This window comes from Salvelinus fontinalis, chromosome 6 (genome assembly GCF_029448725.1).
Source record: "Salvelinus fontinalis isolate EN_2023a chromosome 6, ASM2944872v1, whole genome shotgun sequence".
Taxonomy (NCBI): Eukaryota; Metazoa; Chordata; class Actinopteri; order Salmoniformes; family Salmonidae; genus Salvelinus; species Salvelinus fontinalis.
Window position 1 is genome coordinate 65,224,847 of NC_074670.1, and position 21,168 is coordinate 65,246,014.

Here is a 21,168-nt window from a genome sequence, read left to right on the forward strand (position 1 = left end):
GGTACTGATCCACCCTCCTGACTGGTACTGATCCACCCTCCTGACTGGTGCTGATCCACCCTCCTGACTGGCGCTGATCCACCCTCCTGATCCACCCTCCTGACTGGTACTGATCCACCCTCCTGACTGGTACTGATCCACCCTCCTGACTGGTGCAGATCCACCCTCCTGACTGGTACTGATCCACCCTCCTGATCCACCCTCCTGACTGGTACTGATCCACCCTCCTGACTGGTACTGATCCACCTCCTGACTGGTGCTGATCCACCCCCTGACTGGTACTGATCCACCCTCCTGACTGGTACTGATCCACCCCCCTGACTGGTGCTGATCCAGCCTCCTGATCCACCCCCTGACTGGTACTGATCCACCCTCCTGATCCACCCTCCTGACTGGTACTGATCCACCCCCCTGACTGGTACTGATCCACCCTCCTGACTGGTACTGATCCACCCTCCTGATCCACCCTCCTGACTGGTACTGATCCACCCCCCTGACTGGTGCTGATCCACCCTCCTGACTGGTACTGATCCACCCTCCTGACTGGTACTGATCCACCCCCCTGACTGGTGCTGATCCACCCTCCTGACTGGTGCTGATCCACCCTCCTGACTGGTACTGATCCACCCTCCTGACTGGTGCTGATCCACCCTCCTGACTGTTACTGATCCACCCCCCTGACTGGTACTGATCCACCCTCCTGACTGGTGCTGATCCACCCTCCTGACTGGTACTGATCCACCCTCCTGATCCACCCTCCTGACTGGTACTGATCCACCCTCCTGACTGGTACTGATCCACCCTCCTGACTGGTGCTGATCCACCCTCCTGACTGGTGCTGATCCACCCTCCTGATCCACCCTCCTGACTGGTACTGATCCACCCTCCTGACTGGTACTGATCCACCCTCCTGACTGGTGCAGATCCACCCTCCTGACTGGTACTGATCCACCCTCCTGATCCACCCTCCTGACTGGTACTGATCCACCCTCCTGACTGGTACTGATCCACCTCCTGACTGGTGCTGATCCACCCCCTGACTGGTACTGATCCACCCTCCTGATCCACCCTCCTGATCCACCCTCCAGACTGATGCTGATCCACCCCCTGACTGGTACTGATCCACCCCCCTGACTGGTACTGATCCACCTCCTGACTGGTACTGATCCACCCCCCTGACTGGTGCTGATCCACCCTCCTGACTGGTACTGATCCACCCTCCTGACTGGTACTGATCCACCCCCCTGACTGGTACTGATCCACCCTCCTGACTGGTGCTGATCGACCCTCCTGACTGGTACTGATCCACCCCCCTGACTGGTACTGATCCACCCTCCTGACTGGTACTGATCCACCCTCCTGACTGGTACTGATCCACCCTCCTGACTGGTACTGATCCACCCTCCTGACTGGTACTGATCCACCCTCCTGATCCACCCTCCTGACTGGTACTGATCCACCCTCCTGACTGGTGCTGATCCACCCTCCTGACTGGTACTGATCCACCCTCCTGACTGGTACTGATCCACCCTCCTGACTGGTGCTGATCCACCCTCCTGACTGGTACTGATCCACCCCCCTGACTGGTACTGATCCACCCTCCTGACTGGTACTGATCCACCCCCCTGACTGGTACTGATCCACCCCCCTGACTGGTACTGATCCACCCTCCTGACTGGTACTGATCCACCCTCCTGACTGGTGCTGATCCACCCTCCTGATCCACCCTCCTGACTGGTACTGATCCACCCTCCTGATCCACCCTCCTGACTGGTACTGATCCACCCTCCTGACTGGTACTGATCCACCTCCTGACTGGTGCTGATCCACCCTCCTGACTGGTACTGATCCACCCCCCTGACTGGTACTGATCCACCCCCCTGACTGGTACTGATCCACCCTCCAGACTGGTACTGATCCACCCTCCTGACTGGTACTGATCCACCCTCCTGACTGGTACTGATCCACCCTCCTGACTGGTAATGATCCACCCTCCTGACTGGTACTGATCCACCCTCCTGACTGGTACTGATCCACCCTCCTGACTGGTACTGATCCACCCTCCTGACTGGTAATGATCCACCCTCCTGACTGGTACTGATCCACTTCCCTGACTGGTACTGATCCACCCTCCTGACTGGTACTGATCCACTTCCCTGACTGGTACTGATCCACCCTCCTGACTGGTACTGATCCACCCTCCTGACTGGTACTGATCCACTTCCCTGACTGGTACTGATCCACCCTCCTGACTGGTACTGATCCACCCTCCTGACTGGTACTGATCCACCCTCCTGACTGGTGCTGATCCACTCCCCTGATCCACCCTCCTGACTGGTACTGATCCACCCTCCTGACTGGTACTGATCCACCCCCCTGACTGGTACTGATCCACCCTCCTGACTGGTGCTGATCCACCCTCCTGATCCACCCTCCTGACTGGTACTGATCCACCCTCCTGATCCACCCTCCTGACTGGTACTGATCCACCCTCCTGACTGGTACTGATCCACCCTCCTGATCCACCCTCCTGACTGGTACTGATCCACCCTCCTGACTGGTACTGATCCACCCTCCTGACTGGTACTGATCCACCCCCCTGACTGGTGCTGATCCACCCTCCTGACTGGTACTGATCCACCCTCCTGACTGGTACTGATCCACCCTCCTGACTGGTACTGATCCACCCTCCTGACTGGTGCTGATCCACCCTCCTGACTGGTACTGATCCACTCTCCTGACTGGTACTGATCCACCCTCCTGACTGGTACTGATCCACCCTCCTGACTGGTACTGATCCACCCCCCTGACTGGTACTGATCCACCCTCCTGACTGGTACTGATCCACCCTCCTGACTGGTACTGATCCACCCCCCTGACTGGTACTGATCCACCCTCCTGACTGGTACTGATCCACCCTCCTGATCCACCCTCCTGACTGGTACTGATCCACCCTCCTGACTGGTACTGATCCACCCTCCTGACTGGTACTGATCCACCCCCCTGACTGGTGCTGATCCACCCTCCTGACTGGTACTGATCCACCCTCCTGACTGGTACTGATCCACCCTCCTGACTGGTACTGATCCACCCTCCTGACTGGTGCTGATCCACCCTCCTGACTGGTACTGATCCACTCTCCTGACTGGTACTGATCCACCCTCCTGACTGGTACTGATCCACCCTCCTGACTGGTACTGATCCACCCCCCTGACTGGTACTGATCCACCCTCCTGACTGGTACTGATCCACCCTCCTGACTGGTGCTGATCCACCCTCCTGATCCACCCTCCTGACTGGTACTGATCCACCCTCCTGATCCACCCTCCTGACTGGTACTGATCCACCCTCCTGACTGGTACTGATCCACCTCCTGACTGGTGCTGATCCACCCTCCTGACTGGTACTGATCCACCCCCCTGACTGGTACTGATCCACCCTCCTGACTGGTACTGATCCACCCTCCTGACTGGTACTGATCCACCCTCCTGACTGGTACTGATCCACCCTCCTGACTGGTACTGATCCACCCTCCTGACTGGTACTGATCCACCCCCCTGACTGGTACTGATCCACCCCCCTGACTGGTACTGATCCACCCTCCTGACTGGTGCTGATCCAGCCTCCAGACTGGTACTGATCCACCCTCCTGACTGGTACTGATCCACCCTCCTGACTGGTACTGATCCACCCTCCTGATCCACCCTCCTGACTGGTACTGATCCACCCCCCTGACTGGTACTGATCCACCACCCTGATCCACCCTCCTGACTGGTGCTGATCCACCCTCCAGACTGGTGCTGATCCACCACCTGACTGGTACTGATCCACCCTCCTGACTGGTACTGATCCACCCCCCTGACTGGTGCTGATCCAGCCTCCTGATCCACCCCCTGACTGGTACTGATCCACCCTCCTGATCCACCCTCCTGACTGGTACTGATCCACCCCCCTGACTGGTACTGATCCACCCCCCTGACTGGTGCTGATCCACCCCCCTGACTGGTGCTGATCCACCCTCCTGACTGGTACTGATCCACCCTCCTGACTGGTACTGATCCACCCTCCTGACTGGTACTGATCCACCCTCCTGACTGGTACTGATCCACCCTCCTGACTGGTATTGATCCACCCCCCTGACTGGTGCTGATCCACCCTCCTGACTGGTACTGATCCACCCTCCTGACTGGTACTGATCCACCCCCCTGACTGGTGCTGATCCACCCTCCTGACTGGTACTGATCCACCCTCCTGACTGGTACTGATCCACCCTCCTGACTGGTGCTGATCCACCCTCCTGACTGGTACTGATCCACCCCCCTGACTGGTACTGATCCACCCTCCTGATCCACCCTCCTGACTGGTGCTGATCCACCCTCCTGATCCACCCTCCTGACTGGTACTGATCCACCCTCCTGATCCACCCTCCTGACTGGTGCAGATCCACCCTCCTGACTGGTACTGATCCACCCTCCTGATCCACCCTCCTGACTGGTACTGATCCACCCTCCTGACTGGTACTGATCCACCTCCTGACTGGTGCTGATCCACCCCCTGACTGGTACTGATCCACCCTCCTGATCCACCCTCCTGATCCACCCTCCAGACTGATGCTGATCCACCCCCTGACTGGTACTGATCCACCCCCCTGACTGGTACTGATCCACCTCCTGACTGGTACTGATCCACCCCCCTGACTGGTGCTGATCCACCCCCCTGACTGGTACTGATCCACCCCCCTGACTGGTACTGATCCACCCTCCTGACTGGTACTGATCCACCCCCCTGACCGCGGCTGATCCACCCTAATGACTGGTACTGATCCACCCCACTGACTGGTGCTGATCCACCCCCCTGACTGGTACTGATCCACCCCCCTGACCGCGGCTGATCCACCCTCCTGACTGGTACTGATCCACCCTCCTGACTGGTGCTGATCCACCCTCCTGACTGGTGCTGATCCACCATACTGACTGGTGCTGATCCACCCCCCTGACTGGTACTGATCCACCCTCCTGACTGGTACTGATCCACCCTCCTGACTGGTACTGATCCACCCTCCTGATCCACCCTCCTGACTGGTGCTGATCCACCCTCCTGATCCACCCTCCTGACTCGTACTGATCCACCCTCCTGACTGGTACTGATCCACCCTCCTGACTGGTACTGATCCACCCTCCTGACTGGTACTGATCCACCCTCCTGATCCACCCTCCTGACTGGTGCTGATCCACCCTCCTGATCCACCCTCCTGACTGGTACTGATCCACCCTCCTGACTGGTACTGATCCACCCTCCTGACTGGTACTGATCCACCCTCCTGACTGGTACTGATCCACCCTCCTGATCCACCCTCCTGACTGGTGCTGATCCACCCTCCTGACTGGTGCTGATCCACCCTCCTGACTGGTACTGATCCACCCTCCTGACTGGTACTGATCCACCCTCCTGACTGGTACTGATCCACCCTCCTGACTGGTACTGATCCACCCTCCTGATCCACCCTCCTGACTGGTGCTGATCCACCCTCCTGGCTGGTGCTGATCCACCCTCCTGACTGGTACTGATCCACCCTCCTGACTGGTACTGATCCACCCCCCTGATCCACCCCCCTGATCCACCCTCCTGACTGGTGCTAATCCACCCTCCTGATCCACCCTCCTGACTGGTACTGATCCACCCTCCTGACTGGTGCTGATCCACCCTCCTGACTGGTACTGATCCACCCTCCTGACTGGTGCTGATCCACCCTCCTGACTGGTACTGATCCACCCTCCTGACTGGTACTGATCCACCCCCCTGACTGGTACTGATCCACCCTCCTGACTGGTGCTGATCGACCCTCCTGACTGGTACTGATCCACCCTCCTGACTGGTACTGATCCACCCTCCTGACTGGTACTGATCCACCCTCCTGACTGGTGCTGATCCACCCTCCTGACTGGTGCTGATCCACCCTCCTGACTGGTACTGATCCACCCTCCTGACTGGTACTGATCCACCCTCCTGACTGGTACTGATCCACCCTCCTGACTGGTACTGATCCACCCTCCTGACTGGTACTGATCCACCCTCCTGACTGGTACTGATCCACCCTCCTGATCCACCCTCCTGACTGGTACTGATCCACCCTCCTGACTGGTGCTGATCCACCCTCCTGACTGGTACTGATCCACCCTCCTGACTGGTACTGATCCACCCTCCTGACTGGTGCTGATCCACCCTCCTGACTGGTACTGATCCACCCCCCTGACTGGTACTGATCCACCCTCCTGACTGGTACTGATCCACCCCCCTGACTGGTACTGATCCACCCCCCTGACTGGTACTGATCCACCCTCCTGACTGGTACTGATCCACCCTCCTGACTGGTACTGATCCACCCTCCTGACTGGTACTGATCCACTACTGATCCACCCTCCTGACTGGTACTGATCCACCCTCCTGACTGGTGCTGATCCACCCTCCTGATCCACCCTCCTGACTGGTACTGATCCACCCTCCTGATCCACCCTCCTGACTGGTACTGATCCACCCTCCTGACTGGTACTGATCCACCTCCTGACTGGTGCTGATCCACCCTCCTGACTGGTACTGATCCACCCCCCTGACTGGTACTGATCCACCCTCCTGACTGGTACTGATCCACCCCCCTGACTGGTACTGATCCACCCTCCAGACTGGTACTGATCCACCCTCCTGACTGGTACTGATCCACCCTCCTGACTGGTACTGATCCACCCTCCTGACTGGTACTGATCCACCCTCCTGACTGGTACTGATCCACCCTCCTGACTGGTACTGATCCACCCTCCTGACTGGTAATGATCCACCCTCCTGACTGGTACTGATCCACTTCCCTGACTGGTACTGATCCACCCTCCTGACTGGTACTGATCCACCCTCCTGACTGGTACTGATCCACCCTCCTGACTGGTACTGATCCACCCTCCTGACTGGTACTGATCCACTTCCCTGACTGGTACTGATCCACCCTCCTGACTGGTACTGATCCACCCTCCTGACTGGTACTGATCCACCCTCCTGACTGGTACTGATCCACCTCCTGACTGGTACTGATCCACCCTCCTGATCCACCCTCCTGACTGGTACTGATCCACCCTCCTGACTGGTACTGATCCACCCTCCTGACTGGTACTGATCCACCCCCCTGACTGGTACTGATCCACCCCCCTGACTGGTACTGATCCACCCTCCTGACTGGTGCTGATCCAGCCTCCAGACTGGTACTGATCCACCCTCCTGACTGGTACTGATCCACCCCCCTGACTGGTACTGATCCACCCTCCTGATCCACCCTCCTGACTGGTACTGATCCACCCTCCTGACTGGTACTGATCCACCCTCCTGACTGGTGCTGATCCACCCTCCTGACTGGTGCTGATCCACCCTCCTGACTGGTGCTGATCCACCCTCCTGACTGGTACTGATCCACCCTCCTGACTGGTGCTGATCCACCCTCCTGACTGGTACTGATCCACTCTCCTGACTGGTACTGATCCACCCTCCTGACTGGTACTGATCCACCCTCCTGACTGGTGCTGATCCACCCTCCTGACTGGTACTGATCCACCCTCCTGACTGGTACTGATCCACCCTCCTGACTGGTACTGATCCACCCTCCTGACTGGTACTGATCCACCCTCCTGATCCACCCTCCTGACTGGTACTGATCCACCCTCCTGACTGGTGCTGATCCAACCTCCTGACTGGTACTGATCCACCCTCCTGACTGGTACTGATCCACACTCCTGACTGGTGCTGATCCACCCTCCTGACTGGTACTGATCCACCCCCCTGACTGGTACTGATCCACCCTCCTGACTGGTACTGATCCACCCCCCTGACTGGTACTGATCCACCCCCCTGACTGGTACTGATCCACCCTCCTGACTGGTGCTGATCCAATCCCCTGACTGGTACTGATCCACCCTCCTGACTGGTACTGATCCACCCTCCTGATCCACCCTCCTGACTGGTACTGATCCACCCTCCTGACTGGTACTGATCCACCCTCCTGACTGGTACTGATCCACCCTCCTGACTGGTACTGATCCACCCTCCTGATCCACCCTCCTGACTGGTACTGATCCACCCTCCTGACTGGTACTGATCCACCCTCCTGACTGGTACTGATCCACCCTCCTGACTGGTACTGATCCACCCTCCTGACTGGTGCTGATCCACCCTCCTGACTGGTGCTGATCCACCCTCCTGACTGGTACTGATCCACCCTCCTGACTGGTACTGATCCACCCCCCTGACTGGTACTGATCCACCCCCCTGACTGGTACTGATCCACCCCCCTGACTGGTACTGATCCACCCTCCTGACTGGTGCTGATCCAATCCCCTGACTGGTACTGATCCACCCTCCTGACTGGTACTGATCCACCCTCCTGATCCACCCTCCTGACTGGTACTGATCCACCCCCCTGACTGGTACTGATCCACCCTCCTGACTGGTACTGATCCACCCCCCTGACTGGTACTGATCCACCCCCCTGACTGGTACTGATCCACCCTCCTGACTGGTGCTGATCCAATCCCCTGACTGGTACTGATCCACCCTCCTGACTGGTACTGATCCACCCTCCTGATCCACCCTCCGGACTGGTACTGATCCACCCTCCTGACTGGTACTGATCCACCCTCCTGACTGGTACTGATCCACCCTCCTGATCCACCCTCCTGACTGGTACTGATCCACCCCCCTGACTGGTACTGATCCACCCTCCTGACTGGTACTGATCCACCCTCCTGACTGGTACTGATCCACTCCCCTGACTGGTACTGATCCACCCTCCTGACTGGTACTGATCCACCCTCCTGACTGGTACTGATCCACCCTCCTGACTGGTACTGATCCACCCTCCTGACTGGTACTGATCCACCCTCCTGACTGGTACTGATCCACCCTCCTGACTGGTACTGATCCACCCTCCTGACTGGTACTGATCCACCCTCCTGACTGGTACTGATCCACTTCCCTGACTGGTACTGATCCACCCTCCTGACTGGTACTGATCCACCCTCCTGACTGGTACTGATCCACCCCCCTGACTGGTACTGATCCACCCTCCTGACTGGTACTGATCCACCCTCCTGACTGGTGCTGATCGACCCTCCTGACTGGTACTGATCCACCCTCCTGACTGGTACTGATCCACCTCCTGACTGGTACTGATCCACCCTCCTGACTGGTACTGATCCACCCTCCTGACTGGTACTGATCCACCTCCTGACTGGTACTGATCCACCTCCTGACTGGTACTGATCCACCCTCCTGACTGGTGCTGATCCACTCCCCTGATCCACCCTCCTGACTGGTACTGATCCACCCTCCTGACTGGTACTGATCCACCCCCCTGACTGGTACTGATCCACCCCCCTGACTGGTACTGATCCACCCTCCTGACTGGTGCTGATCCACCCTCCTGACTGGTGCTGATCCACCCTCCTGATCCATCCTCCTGACTGGTACTGATCCACCCTCCTGATCCACCCTCCTGACTGGTACTGATCCACCCTCCTGACTGGTACTGATCCACCCTCCTGATCCACCCTCCTGACTGGTACTGATCCACCCTCCTGACTGGTACTGATCCACCCTCCTGACTGGTGCTGATCCACCCTCCTGACTGGTACTGATCCACCCTCCTGACTGGTGCTGATCCACCCTCCTGACTGGTACTGATCCACCCTCCTGACTGGTGCTGATCCACCCTCCTGACTGGTGCTGATCCACCCTCCTGACTGGTGCTGATCCACCCTCCTGACTGGTACTGATCCACCCTCCTGACTGGTACTGATCCACCCTCCTGATCCACCCTCCTGACTGGTACTGATCCACCCTCCTGATCCACCCTCCTGACTGGTGCTGATCCACCCTCCTGACTGGTACTGATCCACCCTCCTGACTGGTACTGATCCACCCTCCTGACTGGTACTGATCCACCCTCCTGACTGGTACTGATCCACCCCCCTGACTGGTACTGATCCACCCTCCTGACTGGTACTGATCCACCCTCCTGACTGGTACTGATCCACCCTCCTGACTGGTGCTGATCCACCCTCCTGATCCACCCTCATGACTGGTACTGATCCACCCTCCTGATCCACCCTCCTGACTGGTACTGATCCACCCTCCTGACTGGTACTGATCCACCTCCTGACTGGTACTGATCCACCTCCCTGACTGGTACTGATCCACCCTCCTGACTGGTACTGATCCACCCTCCTGACTGGTGCTGATCCACCCTCCTGATCCACCCTCCTGACTGGTACTGATCCACCCTCCTGATCCACCCTCCTAACTGGTACTGATCCACCCTCCTGACTGGTACTGATCCACCTCCTGACTGGTGCTGATCCACCCTCCTGACTGGTACTGATCAACCCCCCTGACTGGTACTGATCCACCCTCCTGACTGGTACTGATCCACCCCCCTGACTGGTACTGATCCACCCTCCAGACTGGTACTGATCCACCCTCCTGACTGGTACTGATCCACCCTCCTGACTGGTACTGATCCACCCTCCTGACTGGTACTGATCCACCCTCCTGACTGGTACTGATCCACCCCCCTGACTGGTACTGATCCACCCCCCTGACTGGTGCTGATCCACCCTCCTGACTGGTGCTGATCCAGCCTCCAGACTGGTACTGATCCACCCTCCTGACTGGTACTGATCCACCCCCCTGACTGGTACTGATCCATCCTCCTGATCCACCCTCCTGACTGGTACTGATCCACCCTCCTGACTGGTACTGATCCACCCTCCTGACTGGTGCTGATCCACCCTCCTGACTGGTGCTGATCCACCCTCCTGACTGGTACTGATCCACCCTCCTGACTGGTACTGATCCACCCTCCTGACTGGTACTGATCCACCCTCCTGATCCACCCTCCTGACTGGTACTGATCCACCCTCCTGACTGGTACTGATCCACCCTCCTGACTGGTGCTGATCCACCCTCCTGACTGGTGCTGATCCACCCTCCTGACTGGTGATGATCCACCCTCCTGACTGGTGCTGATCCACCCCCCTGACTGGTGCTGATCCACCCTCCTGACTGGTGCTGATCCACCCTCCTGACTGGTACTGATCCACCCTCCTGACTGGCACTGATCCACCCTCCTGACTGGTACTGATCCACCCTCCTGACTGGTGCTGATCCACCCTCCTGACTGGTACTGATCCACCCTCCTGACTGGTACTGATCCACCCCCCTGACTGGTACTGATCCACCCTCCTGACTGGTACTGATCCACCCCCCTGACTGGTACTGATCCACCCCCCTGACTGGTACTGATCCACCCTCCTGACTGGTGCTGATCCAATCCCCTGACTGGTACTGATCCACCCTCCTGACTGGTACTGATCCACCCTCCTGATCCACCCTCCTGACTGGTACTGATCCACCCTCCTGACTGGTACTGATCCACCCTCCTGACTGGTACTGATCCACCCTCCTGACTGGTACTGATCCACCCTCCTGATCCACCCTCCTGACTGGTACTGATCCACCCTCCTGACTGGTACTGATCCACCCTCCTGACTGGTACTGATCCACCCTCCTGACTGGTACTGATCCACCCTCCTGACTGGTACTGATCCACCCTCCTGACTGGTACTGATCCACCCTCCTGACTGGTGCTGATCCACCCCCCTGACTGGTACTGATCCACCCCCCTGACTGGTACTGATCCACCCTCCTGACTGGTACTGATCCACCCCCCTGACTGGTACTGATCCACCCTCCTGACTGGTACTGATCCACCCTCCTGACTGGTGCTGATCCAATCCCCTGACTGGTACTGATCCACCCTCCTGACTGGTACTGATCCACCCTCCTGATCCACCCTCCTGACTGGTACTGATCCACCCCCCTGACTGGTACTGATCCACCCTCCTGACTGGTACTGATCCACCCCCCTGACTGGTACTGATCCACCCCCCTGACTGGTACTGATCCACCCTCCTGACTGGTGCTGATCCAATCCCCTGACTGGTACTGATCCACCCTCCTGACTGGTACTGATCCACCTCCTGACTGGTACTGATCCACCCTCCTGACTGGTACTGATCCACCCTCCTGACTGGTACTGATCCACCCTCCTGACTGGTACTGATCCACTCCCCTGACTGGTACTGATCCACCCTCTTGACTGGTACTGATCCACCCTCCTGACTGGTACTGATCCACCCTCCTGACTGGTACTGATCCACCCCCTGACTGGTACTGATCCACCCTCCTGACTGGTACTGATCCACCCTCCTGATCCACCCTCCTGACTGGTACTGATCCACCCCCCTGACTGGTACTGATCCACCCTCCTGACTGGTACTGATCCACCCCCCTGACTGGTACTGATCCACCCCCCTGACTGGTACTGATCCACCCTCCTGACTGGTGCTGATCCAATCCCCTGACTGGTACTGATCCACCCTCCTGACTGGTACTGATCCACCCTCCTGATCCACCCTCCTGACTGGTACTGATCCACCCTCCTGACTGGTACTGATCCACCCTCCTGATCCACCCTCCTGACTGGTACTGATCCACCCTCCTGACTGGTGCTGATCCACCCTCCTGACTGGTACTGATCCACCCCCCTGACTGGTGCTGATCCACCCTCCTGACTGGTACTGATCCACCCTCCTGACTGGTACTGATCCACTCCCCTGACTGGTACTGATCCACCCTCTTGACTGGTACTGATCCACCCTCCTGACTGGTACTGATCCACCCTCCTGACTGGTACTGATCCACCCTCCTGACTGGTACTGATCCACCCTCCTGACTGGTACTGATCCACCTCCTGACTGGTGCTGATCCACCCTCCTGACTGGTACTGATCCACCTCCTGACTGGTACTGATCCACCCTCCTGACTGGTACTGATCCACCCTCCTGACTGGTACTGATCCACCCTCCTGACTGGTACTGATCCACCCTCCTGACTGGTACTGATCCACCCTCCTGACTGGTACTGATCCACCCTCCTGACTGGTACTGATCCACCCTCCTGACTGGTACTGATCCACCCCCCTGACTGGTACTGATCCACCCTCCTGACTGGTACTGATCCACCCTCCTGACCGGTACTGATCCACCCTCCTGACCGGTACTGATCCACCCCCCTGACTGGTACTGATCCACCCCCCTGACTGGTACTGATCCACCCTCCTGACTGGTACTGATCCACCCCCCTGACTGGTACTGATCCACCCTCCTGACTGGTACTGATCCACCCTCCTGACTGGTACTGATCCACCCTCCTGACTGGTACTGATCCACCCTCCTGACTGGTCCTGATCCACCCTCCTGACTGGTCCTGATCCACCCTCCTGACTGGTGCTGATCCACCCCCCTGACTGGTGCTGATCCACCCTCCTGACTGGTACTGATCCACCCTCCTGACTGGTACTGATCCACCCTCCTGATCCACCCCCCTGACTGGTGCTGATCCACCCCCCTGACTGGTACTGATCCACCCTCCTGATCCACCCTCCTGACTGGTACTGATCCACCCTCCTGACTGGTGCTGATCCACCTCCTGATCCACCCTCCTGACTGGTACTGATCCACCCTCCTGATCCACCCTCCTGACTGGTACTGATCCACCCTCCTGACTGGTACTGATCCACCCTCCTGACTGGTACTGATCCACCCTCCTGACTGGTGCTGATCCACCCCCCTGACTGGTACTGATCCACCCTCCTGACTGGTACTGATCCACCCTCCTGACTGGTACTGATCCACCCTCCTGACTGGTGCTGATCCACCCTCCTGACTGGTACTGATCCACCCTCCTGACTGGTACTGATCCACCCTCCTGACTGGTACTGATCCACCCTCCTGACTGGTGCTGATCCAACCTCCTGACTGGTACTGATCCACCCTCCTGATCCACCCTCCTGACTGGTACTGATCCACCCTCCTGATCCACCCTCCTGACTGGTACTGATCCACCCTCCTGATCCACCCCCCTGACTGGTACTGATCCACCCCCTTGACTGGTGCTGAGACAGGCTTGTCAACATGTCCCATTAGTCAGAGAGACAGGCTTGGCAACATGTCCTGTTAGTCAGAGAGACAGGCTTGGCAACGTGTCCCGTTAGTCAGAGAGACAGGCGTGTCAACATGTCCTGTTAGTCAGAGAGACAGGCTTGTCAACATGTCCTGTTAGTCAGAGAGACAGGCTTGTCAACATGTCCTGTTAGTCAGAGAGACAGGCTTGGCAACATGTCCTGTTAGTCAGAGAGACAGGCTTGTCAACATGTCCTGTTAGTCAGAGAGACAGGCTTGTCAACATGTCCTGTTAGTCAGAGAGACAGGCTTGGCAACGTGTCCCGTTAGTCAGAGAGACAGGCGTGTCAACATGTCCTGTTAGTCAGAGAGACAGGCTTGTCAACATGTCCTGTTAGTCAGAGAGACAGGCTTGTCAACATGTCCTGTTAGTCAGAGAGACAGGCTTGTCAACATGTCCTGTTAGTCAGAGAGACAGGCTTGTCAACATGTCCTGTTAGTCAGAGAGACAGGCTTGTCAACATGTCCTGTTAGTCAGAGAGACAGGCTTGGCAACATGTCCCGTTAGTCAGAGAGACAGGCTTGTCAACATGTCCTGTTAGTCAGAGAGACAGGCTTGGCAACGTGTCCTGTTAGTCAGAGAGACAGGCTTGTCAACATGTCCTGTTAGTCAGAGAGACAGGCTTGTCAACATGTCCTGTTAGTCAGAGAGACAGGCTTGTCAACATGTCCTGTTAGTCAGAGAGACAGGCTTGTCAACATGTCCTGTTAGTCAGAGAGACAGGCTTGTCAACATGTCCTGTTAGTCAGAGAGACAGGCTTGTCAACATGTCCTGTTAGTCAGAGAGACAGGCTTGTCAACATGTCCTGTTAGTCAGAGAGACAGGCTTGTCAACATGTCCTGTTAGTCAGAGAGACAGGCTTGGCAACATGTCCTGTTAGTCAGAGAGACAGGCTTGTCAACATGTCCTGTTAGTCAGAGAGACAGGCTTGTCAACATGTCCTGTTAGTCAGAGAGACAGGCTTGAATGAACAGAAAAACAAGTTAGCCTGTTTTTCTCTGTGTGTGTGTGTGTGTGTGTGTGTGTGTGTGTGTGTGTGTGTGTGTGTGTGTGTGTGTGTATGTGGATGTGTATGTGTACACACACACTGGGCAGCGTGCACTGAGATTGATCCAACCCAGACTACAGGGCTGGGCAGAGAGGCAGACAACACAAGTTAGCCTGTAGTTGTATAACTGTATAGGACACACACACAATGTTTTTGTTGTTTTATTGTTTGTATATTGTTGTATTTAAAATGTGTGTGATTGTACTTGTCTATTAGTGTTTTGTTACTTATTATGTGTTGTGTTTTGTGTGGACCCCAGGACAAGTAGCTGCTGCTTCAGAATGAGCTAATGGGGATCCAACTAAATATATCTAGTTGTATAGGTCTCTGTTCTCCCTGTCGGTCAGATCCCAGCCTGGAGACGAAGACTGGAGTCTGTCCAGGACAAATAGCTCTCCAGTCTGAATGAGTGTGAATCCCCAGACCTGTTGTGGGGTCTGGAGCAGTCTTAAAGCATGGTGACTTGTGCAAACACACACCCACAGTACATACACACTCTCAACAGGCTCTAGTAAGAGACTGAGGAGCAGCGAGCATTGCCTGGGGTGGTGAGAGGAGGGGCTGTGAAAGGGGACCTGTGTTTACCTGAGGCGTGCAGCTGCTGATAGGTCGTATCTCGTTGCTGAGCGGTGCCATGGAGACCAGTAGTTTGTAGTTCTTGTTGAGGACACGGCTGCAGGTGGCCTGGTCTAGACCCAGCAGACTCTCACAGCGGAGCATGTCCAGGGGCAGGCCTGGGGGGATCAATCACACACGGATCAATCAGATCCAGCAGCAAGCCTCGAATTTCTCGACAGCATCGATGGCCATGGTCGTAATGCCTCCTAAAAAAAAAATCAATGCCTTGCGGCCAAAGTGGCCATTGGGCTGAATATAAAAATGTAATTCCCTCCTCCCGGTGGACAATCGCCCTGCTCCGAAGCACCTCACTCATATGACTCTCTCAGATATCTCAATTCTTATTAGCCAATGCCTGTCAAATGATCGGGTCCTTCTAACGGGAATTGCAGCCCCGAAGTAGGCTACTAGTGAAGACCGACACATCGGGGAGGCAATGGAGCAGGTCCTTCTTATCGTCTTCCGAAACGCATATTGAATATGTTAGAAGAACTGTCCACATTAACTTTTCGTCGGCCAACAAGATGAGTAACGAACAGCAAAAGCACTAGTTCTAATAATTGTCAACATATAACATCACATTAAGGCGCGTGACGTTCACTGTATTACACAAAATGGTGCCAAGAGAAAGGGCTGCCTCGCTTCTAGCTCTTAGGTAACTGCAGTATTTTTATGTATTATTTCTTACATTGTTAGCACAGAAAATGTTTTGTGTTTTACATACACCCGGAAAGAACAATTGGATATCAGAGCTGTGGAAAATCACCAGCATTAAAAGCATTATGACCAGGAATACGACTTTCCCGAAGCGGATCCACTGTTCGTACCCCCCGAGGGCAATTGTACTGATTCCAGAAGCCGACCCAAAACACCGGCAGCGGAGGTACTCGGAGTGGTCATCTAGTCCGACTTAGGAGGCACGCACACCACCCACCGCTTCCGAGGATATTACTCGCTAATGTTCAGTCTCTGGATAATAAAGTTGACGAGCTCAGGGCGAGGATCTCCTTCCAGAGAGACATCAGAGATGGTAACACGCTCTGTTCCACAGAAACATGGCTCTACTGTCTGAGTCGGTCCAACCAGTTGGGTTCTCAGTTCATCGCGCAGACAGGAATAAATATCTCTCCGGGAAGAAGAATGGCGGGGGTGTATGTTTCATAATTAACGACTCATGGTGTAATTGTGATAACATACAGGAACTCATGCCATTTTGTTCACCCGACCTAGAATACCTCACAATCCAATGCCGACCTTATTATCTCCCAAGATAATTTTCTTCTGTTATAGTCATGGCAGTGTATATCCCCCCTCAAGCCAATACCACGACAAAGAATTTCACTGGACTTTATGCAAACTGGAAACCACATATTCTGAGGCTATTTATTGAAGCTGGGGATTTAAACAAAGCACATTTTTGGAAAAGGATGCCAAAGTTCTATCAACATATTGACTGTAGTACTCACACTGATAAAACACTGGACCAGTGCTACTCCAACTTCCGGGATGCCTACAAGGCCCTCCCCTGCCCTCCTTTTGGCAAATCTGACCACGACTCCATCTTGCTCCTCCCTTCCTATGGGCAGAAACTCAAACAGGAAGGACCCGTGCTAAAGACTATTCAACGCTGGTCTGACCAATTGGAATTCACTGTTCAAGATTGTTTTGATCACGCGGACTGGGATATGTTCCGGGTAGCTTCAGAGAATAATATTGACCAATATACTGATACGGTGACTGAGTTCATCAGGAAGTGTATATATGTTGTACCCACTATGACTTAAAACCCCTAATCGGAAACAGTGGATAGAAGGAAGCATTCGCGCAAAACTGAAAGCGAGAACCACCGCATTTAACCATGGCAAGGTGACTGGGAACATGGCTGAAACAGTGTAGTTATTCCCTCCGTTAGGCAAACAAACAGGCATAACGTCAGTATGAAGACAAAGGGGAGTCGCAATTCAACGGCTCAGACACGAGACGTATGTGGCAGGGTCTACAGACAATCATTACAAAAGGAAAACCAGCCACAACACCGACGTCTTGGCCCGGACAAACTAAACAACTTCTTTGCACGCTTTGAGGATAACACAGTGCCACCGACGCGGCCCGCTACCAAGGACTGTGGGCTCTCCTTCTCCGTGGCCGACGTGTAAGATATTAAAATTCGGGTTAAACCTCGCAAGGCTGCCGGCCCAGACGGTATCCCTAGCCGCATCCTCAAAGCATGCGCAGACCAGCTGGCTGGTGTGTTTACGGACATATTGAATCACTCCCTATCCCAGTCTGTTGTCTCCACATGCTTCAAGATGGCCACCATTGTTCCTGTACACAAGAAAACAAAGGTAACTGAACTAAATGACTATCGCCCTGTAGCACTCACTTCTGTCATCATGAAGTGCTCTGAGAGGCTAGTCAAGGATCATATCACCTCTACCTTACCTGTCACCCTAGACCCACTTAAAATTGCTTACCGCCCCAATAGATCCACAGACGATGCAATCACCATCACACTGCCCTATCCCATCTGGACAAGAGGAATGCCTATGTAAGAATGCTGTTCATTGACTATAGCTCAGCATTCAACTCGAGGCCCTGGGTCTAAACCCCGCCCTGTGAAACTGGGTCCTGGATTTCCTGACGAGCCGCCCCAAGGTGGTGAAGGTAGGAAACAACACCTCCACTTCGCTCATCCTCAACACTGGGCCCCCACAAGGGTGCGTTCTCAGCCCCCTCCTGTACTCCCTGTTCACCCATGACTGCGTGGCCATGTACGCCTCCAACTCAATCATCAAGTTTGCAGACGGCACAACAGTGGTAGGCTTGATTACCAACAACGACGAGGGGAGGAGGTGCGGGCTCTGGGAGTGTGGTGCCAGGAAAATAAACTCTCACTCAACGTCAACAAAACAAAGGAGCTGATCGTGGACTTCAGAAAGCAGCAGAGGGAGCACACCCCTATACATATCGACGGGGCCGCAGTGGAGAAGGTGGAAAGCTTCAAGTTCCTCGGCGTACACATCACTGACGATCAGAAATGGTCCACCCAGACAGACAGTTTGGTGAAGAAGGTGCAACAGTGCCTCATTCAACATCAGGTGACTGAAGAAATTTGGCTTGGCACCTAAAACTCTCACAAACCTTTACAGATGTACAATTGAGAGCATCCTGCTTGGTATGGCAACTGCACTGCCCGGTAAGAGTGTGCAAAATTGTCATCAAGGCAAAGGGTGGCTATTTAAAAGGAACTAAAATAGAAAATCTATTTTGATTTGTTTAACACTTTTATGGTTACTACATGATTCATTGTGTTATTTCATAGTTCTGATCTTTTTACTGTTATTCTACAGTGTAGAAAAGCCCTTGAATGAGTAGGTGTGTCCAAACGTTTCACCGGTACTGTATATATTTTTTTAAACTACATACAACCGAGGCCAAGGTAATGCTTTTGGCTGTTAATTAAACTGCTTCTGTACTGTAGTTTGCACCAAGAGCTCTTTTCAAAGGATGGGTCCCAATCTCTCAAAGGCCCAAGGATGAAGGTGAACAGGGGTGGTCTGCCAGGTTACTGGGACGACAACCAAACATGGGTTAGAGGGAAGTTTTAGTCGCAGTGCAAATATCATGGTACAGACACTCAATCATCCTGGTATTTTTTATGGTAAGTTTACGAACATATATTATGGTAAGTATAATCAAAACTTGTATCTCGGGAGCTTCATGTTCCTCCGTGTCTACATCACTATGGATCTATCATGGTCCACACACACCAAGACAGTCATGAAGAGGGCAGGACAACGCCTCTTCCCCCTCAGGAGACTGAAAAGGTTAGGCACGGAACCTCAGATCCTCAAAAAAGTTATACAGCTGCACCATTGAGAGCTTCTTGACTGGCTGTATCACTTGGTATGGCAATTGCTCAGCATCCGACCACAAGGCGCTATAATAGAGGGTAGTGTGTACGGCCCAGTACATCACCGGGGCCAAGCTCTCTGCATTCAGGACCTCTGTACCAGGCGGTGTCAGAAAAAGGTTAAAGACTCCAGCCACCCAAGTCATAAACTGTTCTCTTTACTACCGTACAGCAAGCTGTACCGATGCACCAATTCTGGAACCAACAGGACCCTGAACAGCTTCTACATCCAAGCCATAAGACTGATAAATTGTTAGTCCGGACAGCTATTGGTTAACTATTTAACTATCTGCATCGACCCTTTTTTCACTTTTTTGACTCATCACATTCGTTGCTGCTACTGTTAATTATCTGTTACTTATTCCTAGTTATATGTACATGTCTACCTTACCTACATACACCGCATGCCCAAAAGTATGTGGACACCTGCTCGTCGAACATTTTATTCAAAAATCATGGGCATTAATATGGAATTGGTCCCCAATTTGCTGCTATAACAGTCTCTACTCTTCTGGGAAGGCTTTCCACTAGATGTTGGAACATTTCTGCGGGGACTTGCTTCCATTCAGCCACAAGAGCATTAGTGAGGTTGGGCACTGATGTTGGGCGATTAGACCTGGCTCGCAGTCGGCATTCCAATTCATCCCAAAGGTGTTCGATGGGGTTGAGGTCAGGGCTCTGTACAGGCCAGTCCAGTTCTTCCACATCGATCTCGACAAACCACTTCTGTATAGACCTCACTTTGTGCACGGGGAGGCATTATCATGCTGAAACAGGAAAGGGCCTTCCCCAAACTGTTGCCACAAAGTTGGAAGCACAGAATCGTCTAGAATGTCATTGTATGCTGTAGCGTTAAGATTTCCCTTCACTGGAACTAAGGGGCCCGAACCATGAAAAACAGCCCCAGAACACTATCTCCTCCACCAAACTTTACAGTTGGCACTCTGCATTAGGGCAGATAGCGTTCTCCTGGCATCTGCCAAACCCAGATTCGTCCGTCGGACTGCCAGATGGTTCATCACTCCAGAGAACACCTTTCCACTGCTCCAGAGTCCAATGGCAGTGAGCTTTACACCCCTCCAGCCGACGCTTGGCATAGCGCATGGTGATCTTAGGCTTGTGAGCGGCTGCTCAGCCATTGAAACCCATTTCATGAAGCTCCCGACCAACAGTTCTTGTGCTGACGTTGCTTCCAGAGGCAGTTTTGAACTCGGTAGTGAGTATTGCAACCGAAGACACGATTTTTACGCGCTACGTGCTTCAGCACTCGCCGGTCCCGTTCTGTGAGCTTGTGTGGCATAACACTTTGCGGCCGAGCCGCAGTTACTCCCACATGTTTCCACTTCACAATAACAGCACTTACAGTTGACCGGGGCAGCTCTAGATGTGACGAACTGACTTGTTGGAAAGGTGACATCCTATGACGGTGCCACGTTAAAACTCCCTGAGCTCTTCAGTAAGGCCATTCTA

The 21,168-nt window shown here is 54.5% G+C and overlaps 1 protein-coding gene across 2 annotated transcripts in view; it reads right to left on the reverse strand.

Moving 5' to 3' along the window:
- LOC129858306 (protein FAM91A1-like) overlaps nucleotides 1-21,168 on the reverse strand; it is a 164,485-nt gene that overhangs the window by 30,918 nt on the left and 112,399 nt on the right. For both annotated transcript variants that reach the window (XM_055927454.1, XM_055927455.1), the window contains one exon: nucleotides 15,753-15,901. In XM_055927454.1, coding sequence (XP_055783429.1) covers nucleotides 15,753-15,901 — 149 coding nt within the window. The remainder of the gene's footprint in view (nucleotides 1-15,752; nucleotides 15,902-21,168) is intronic.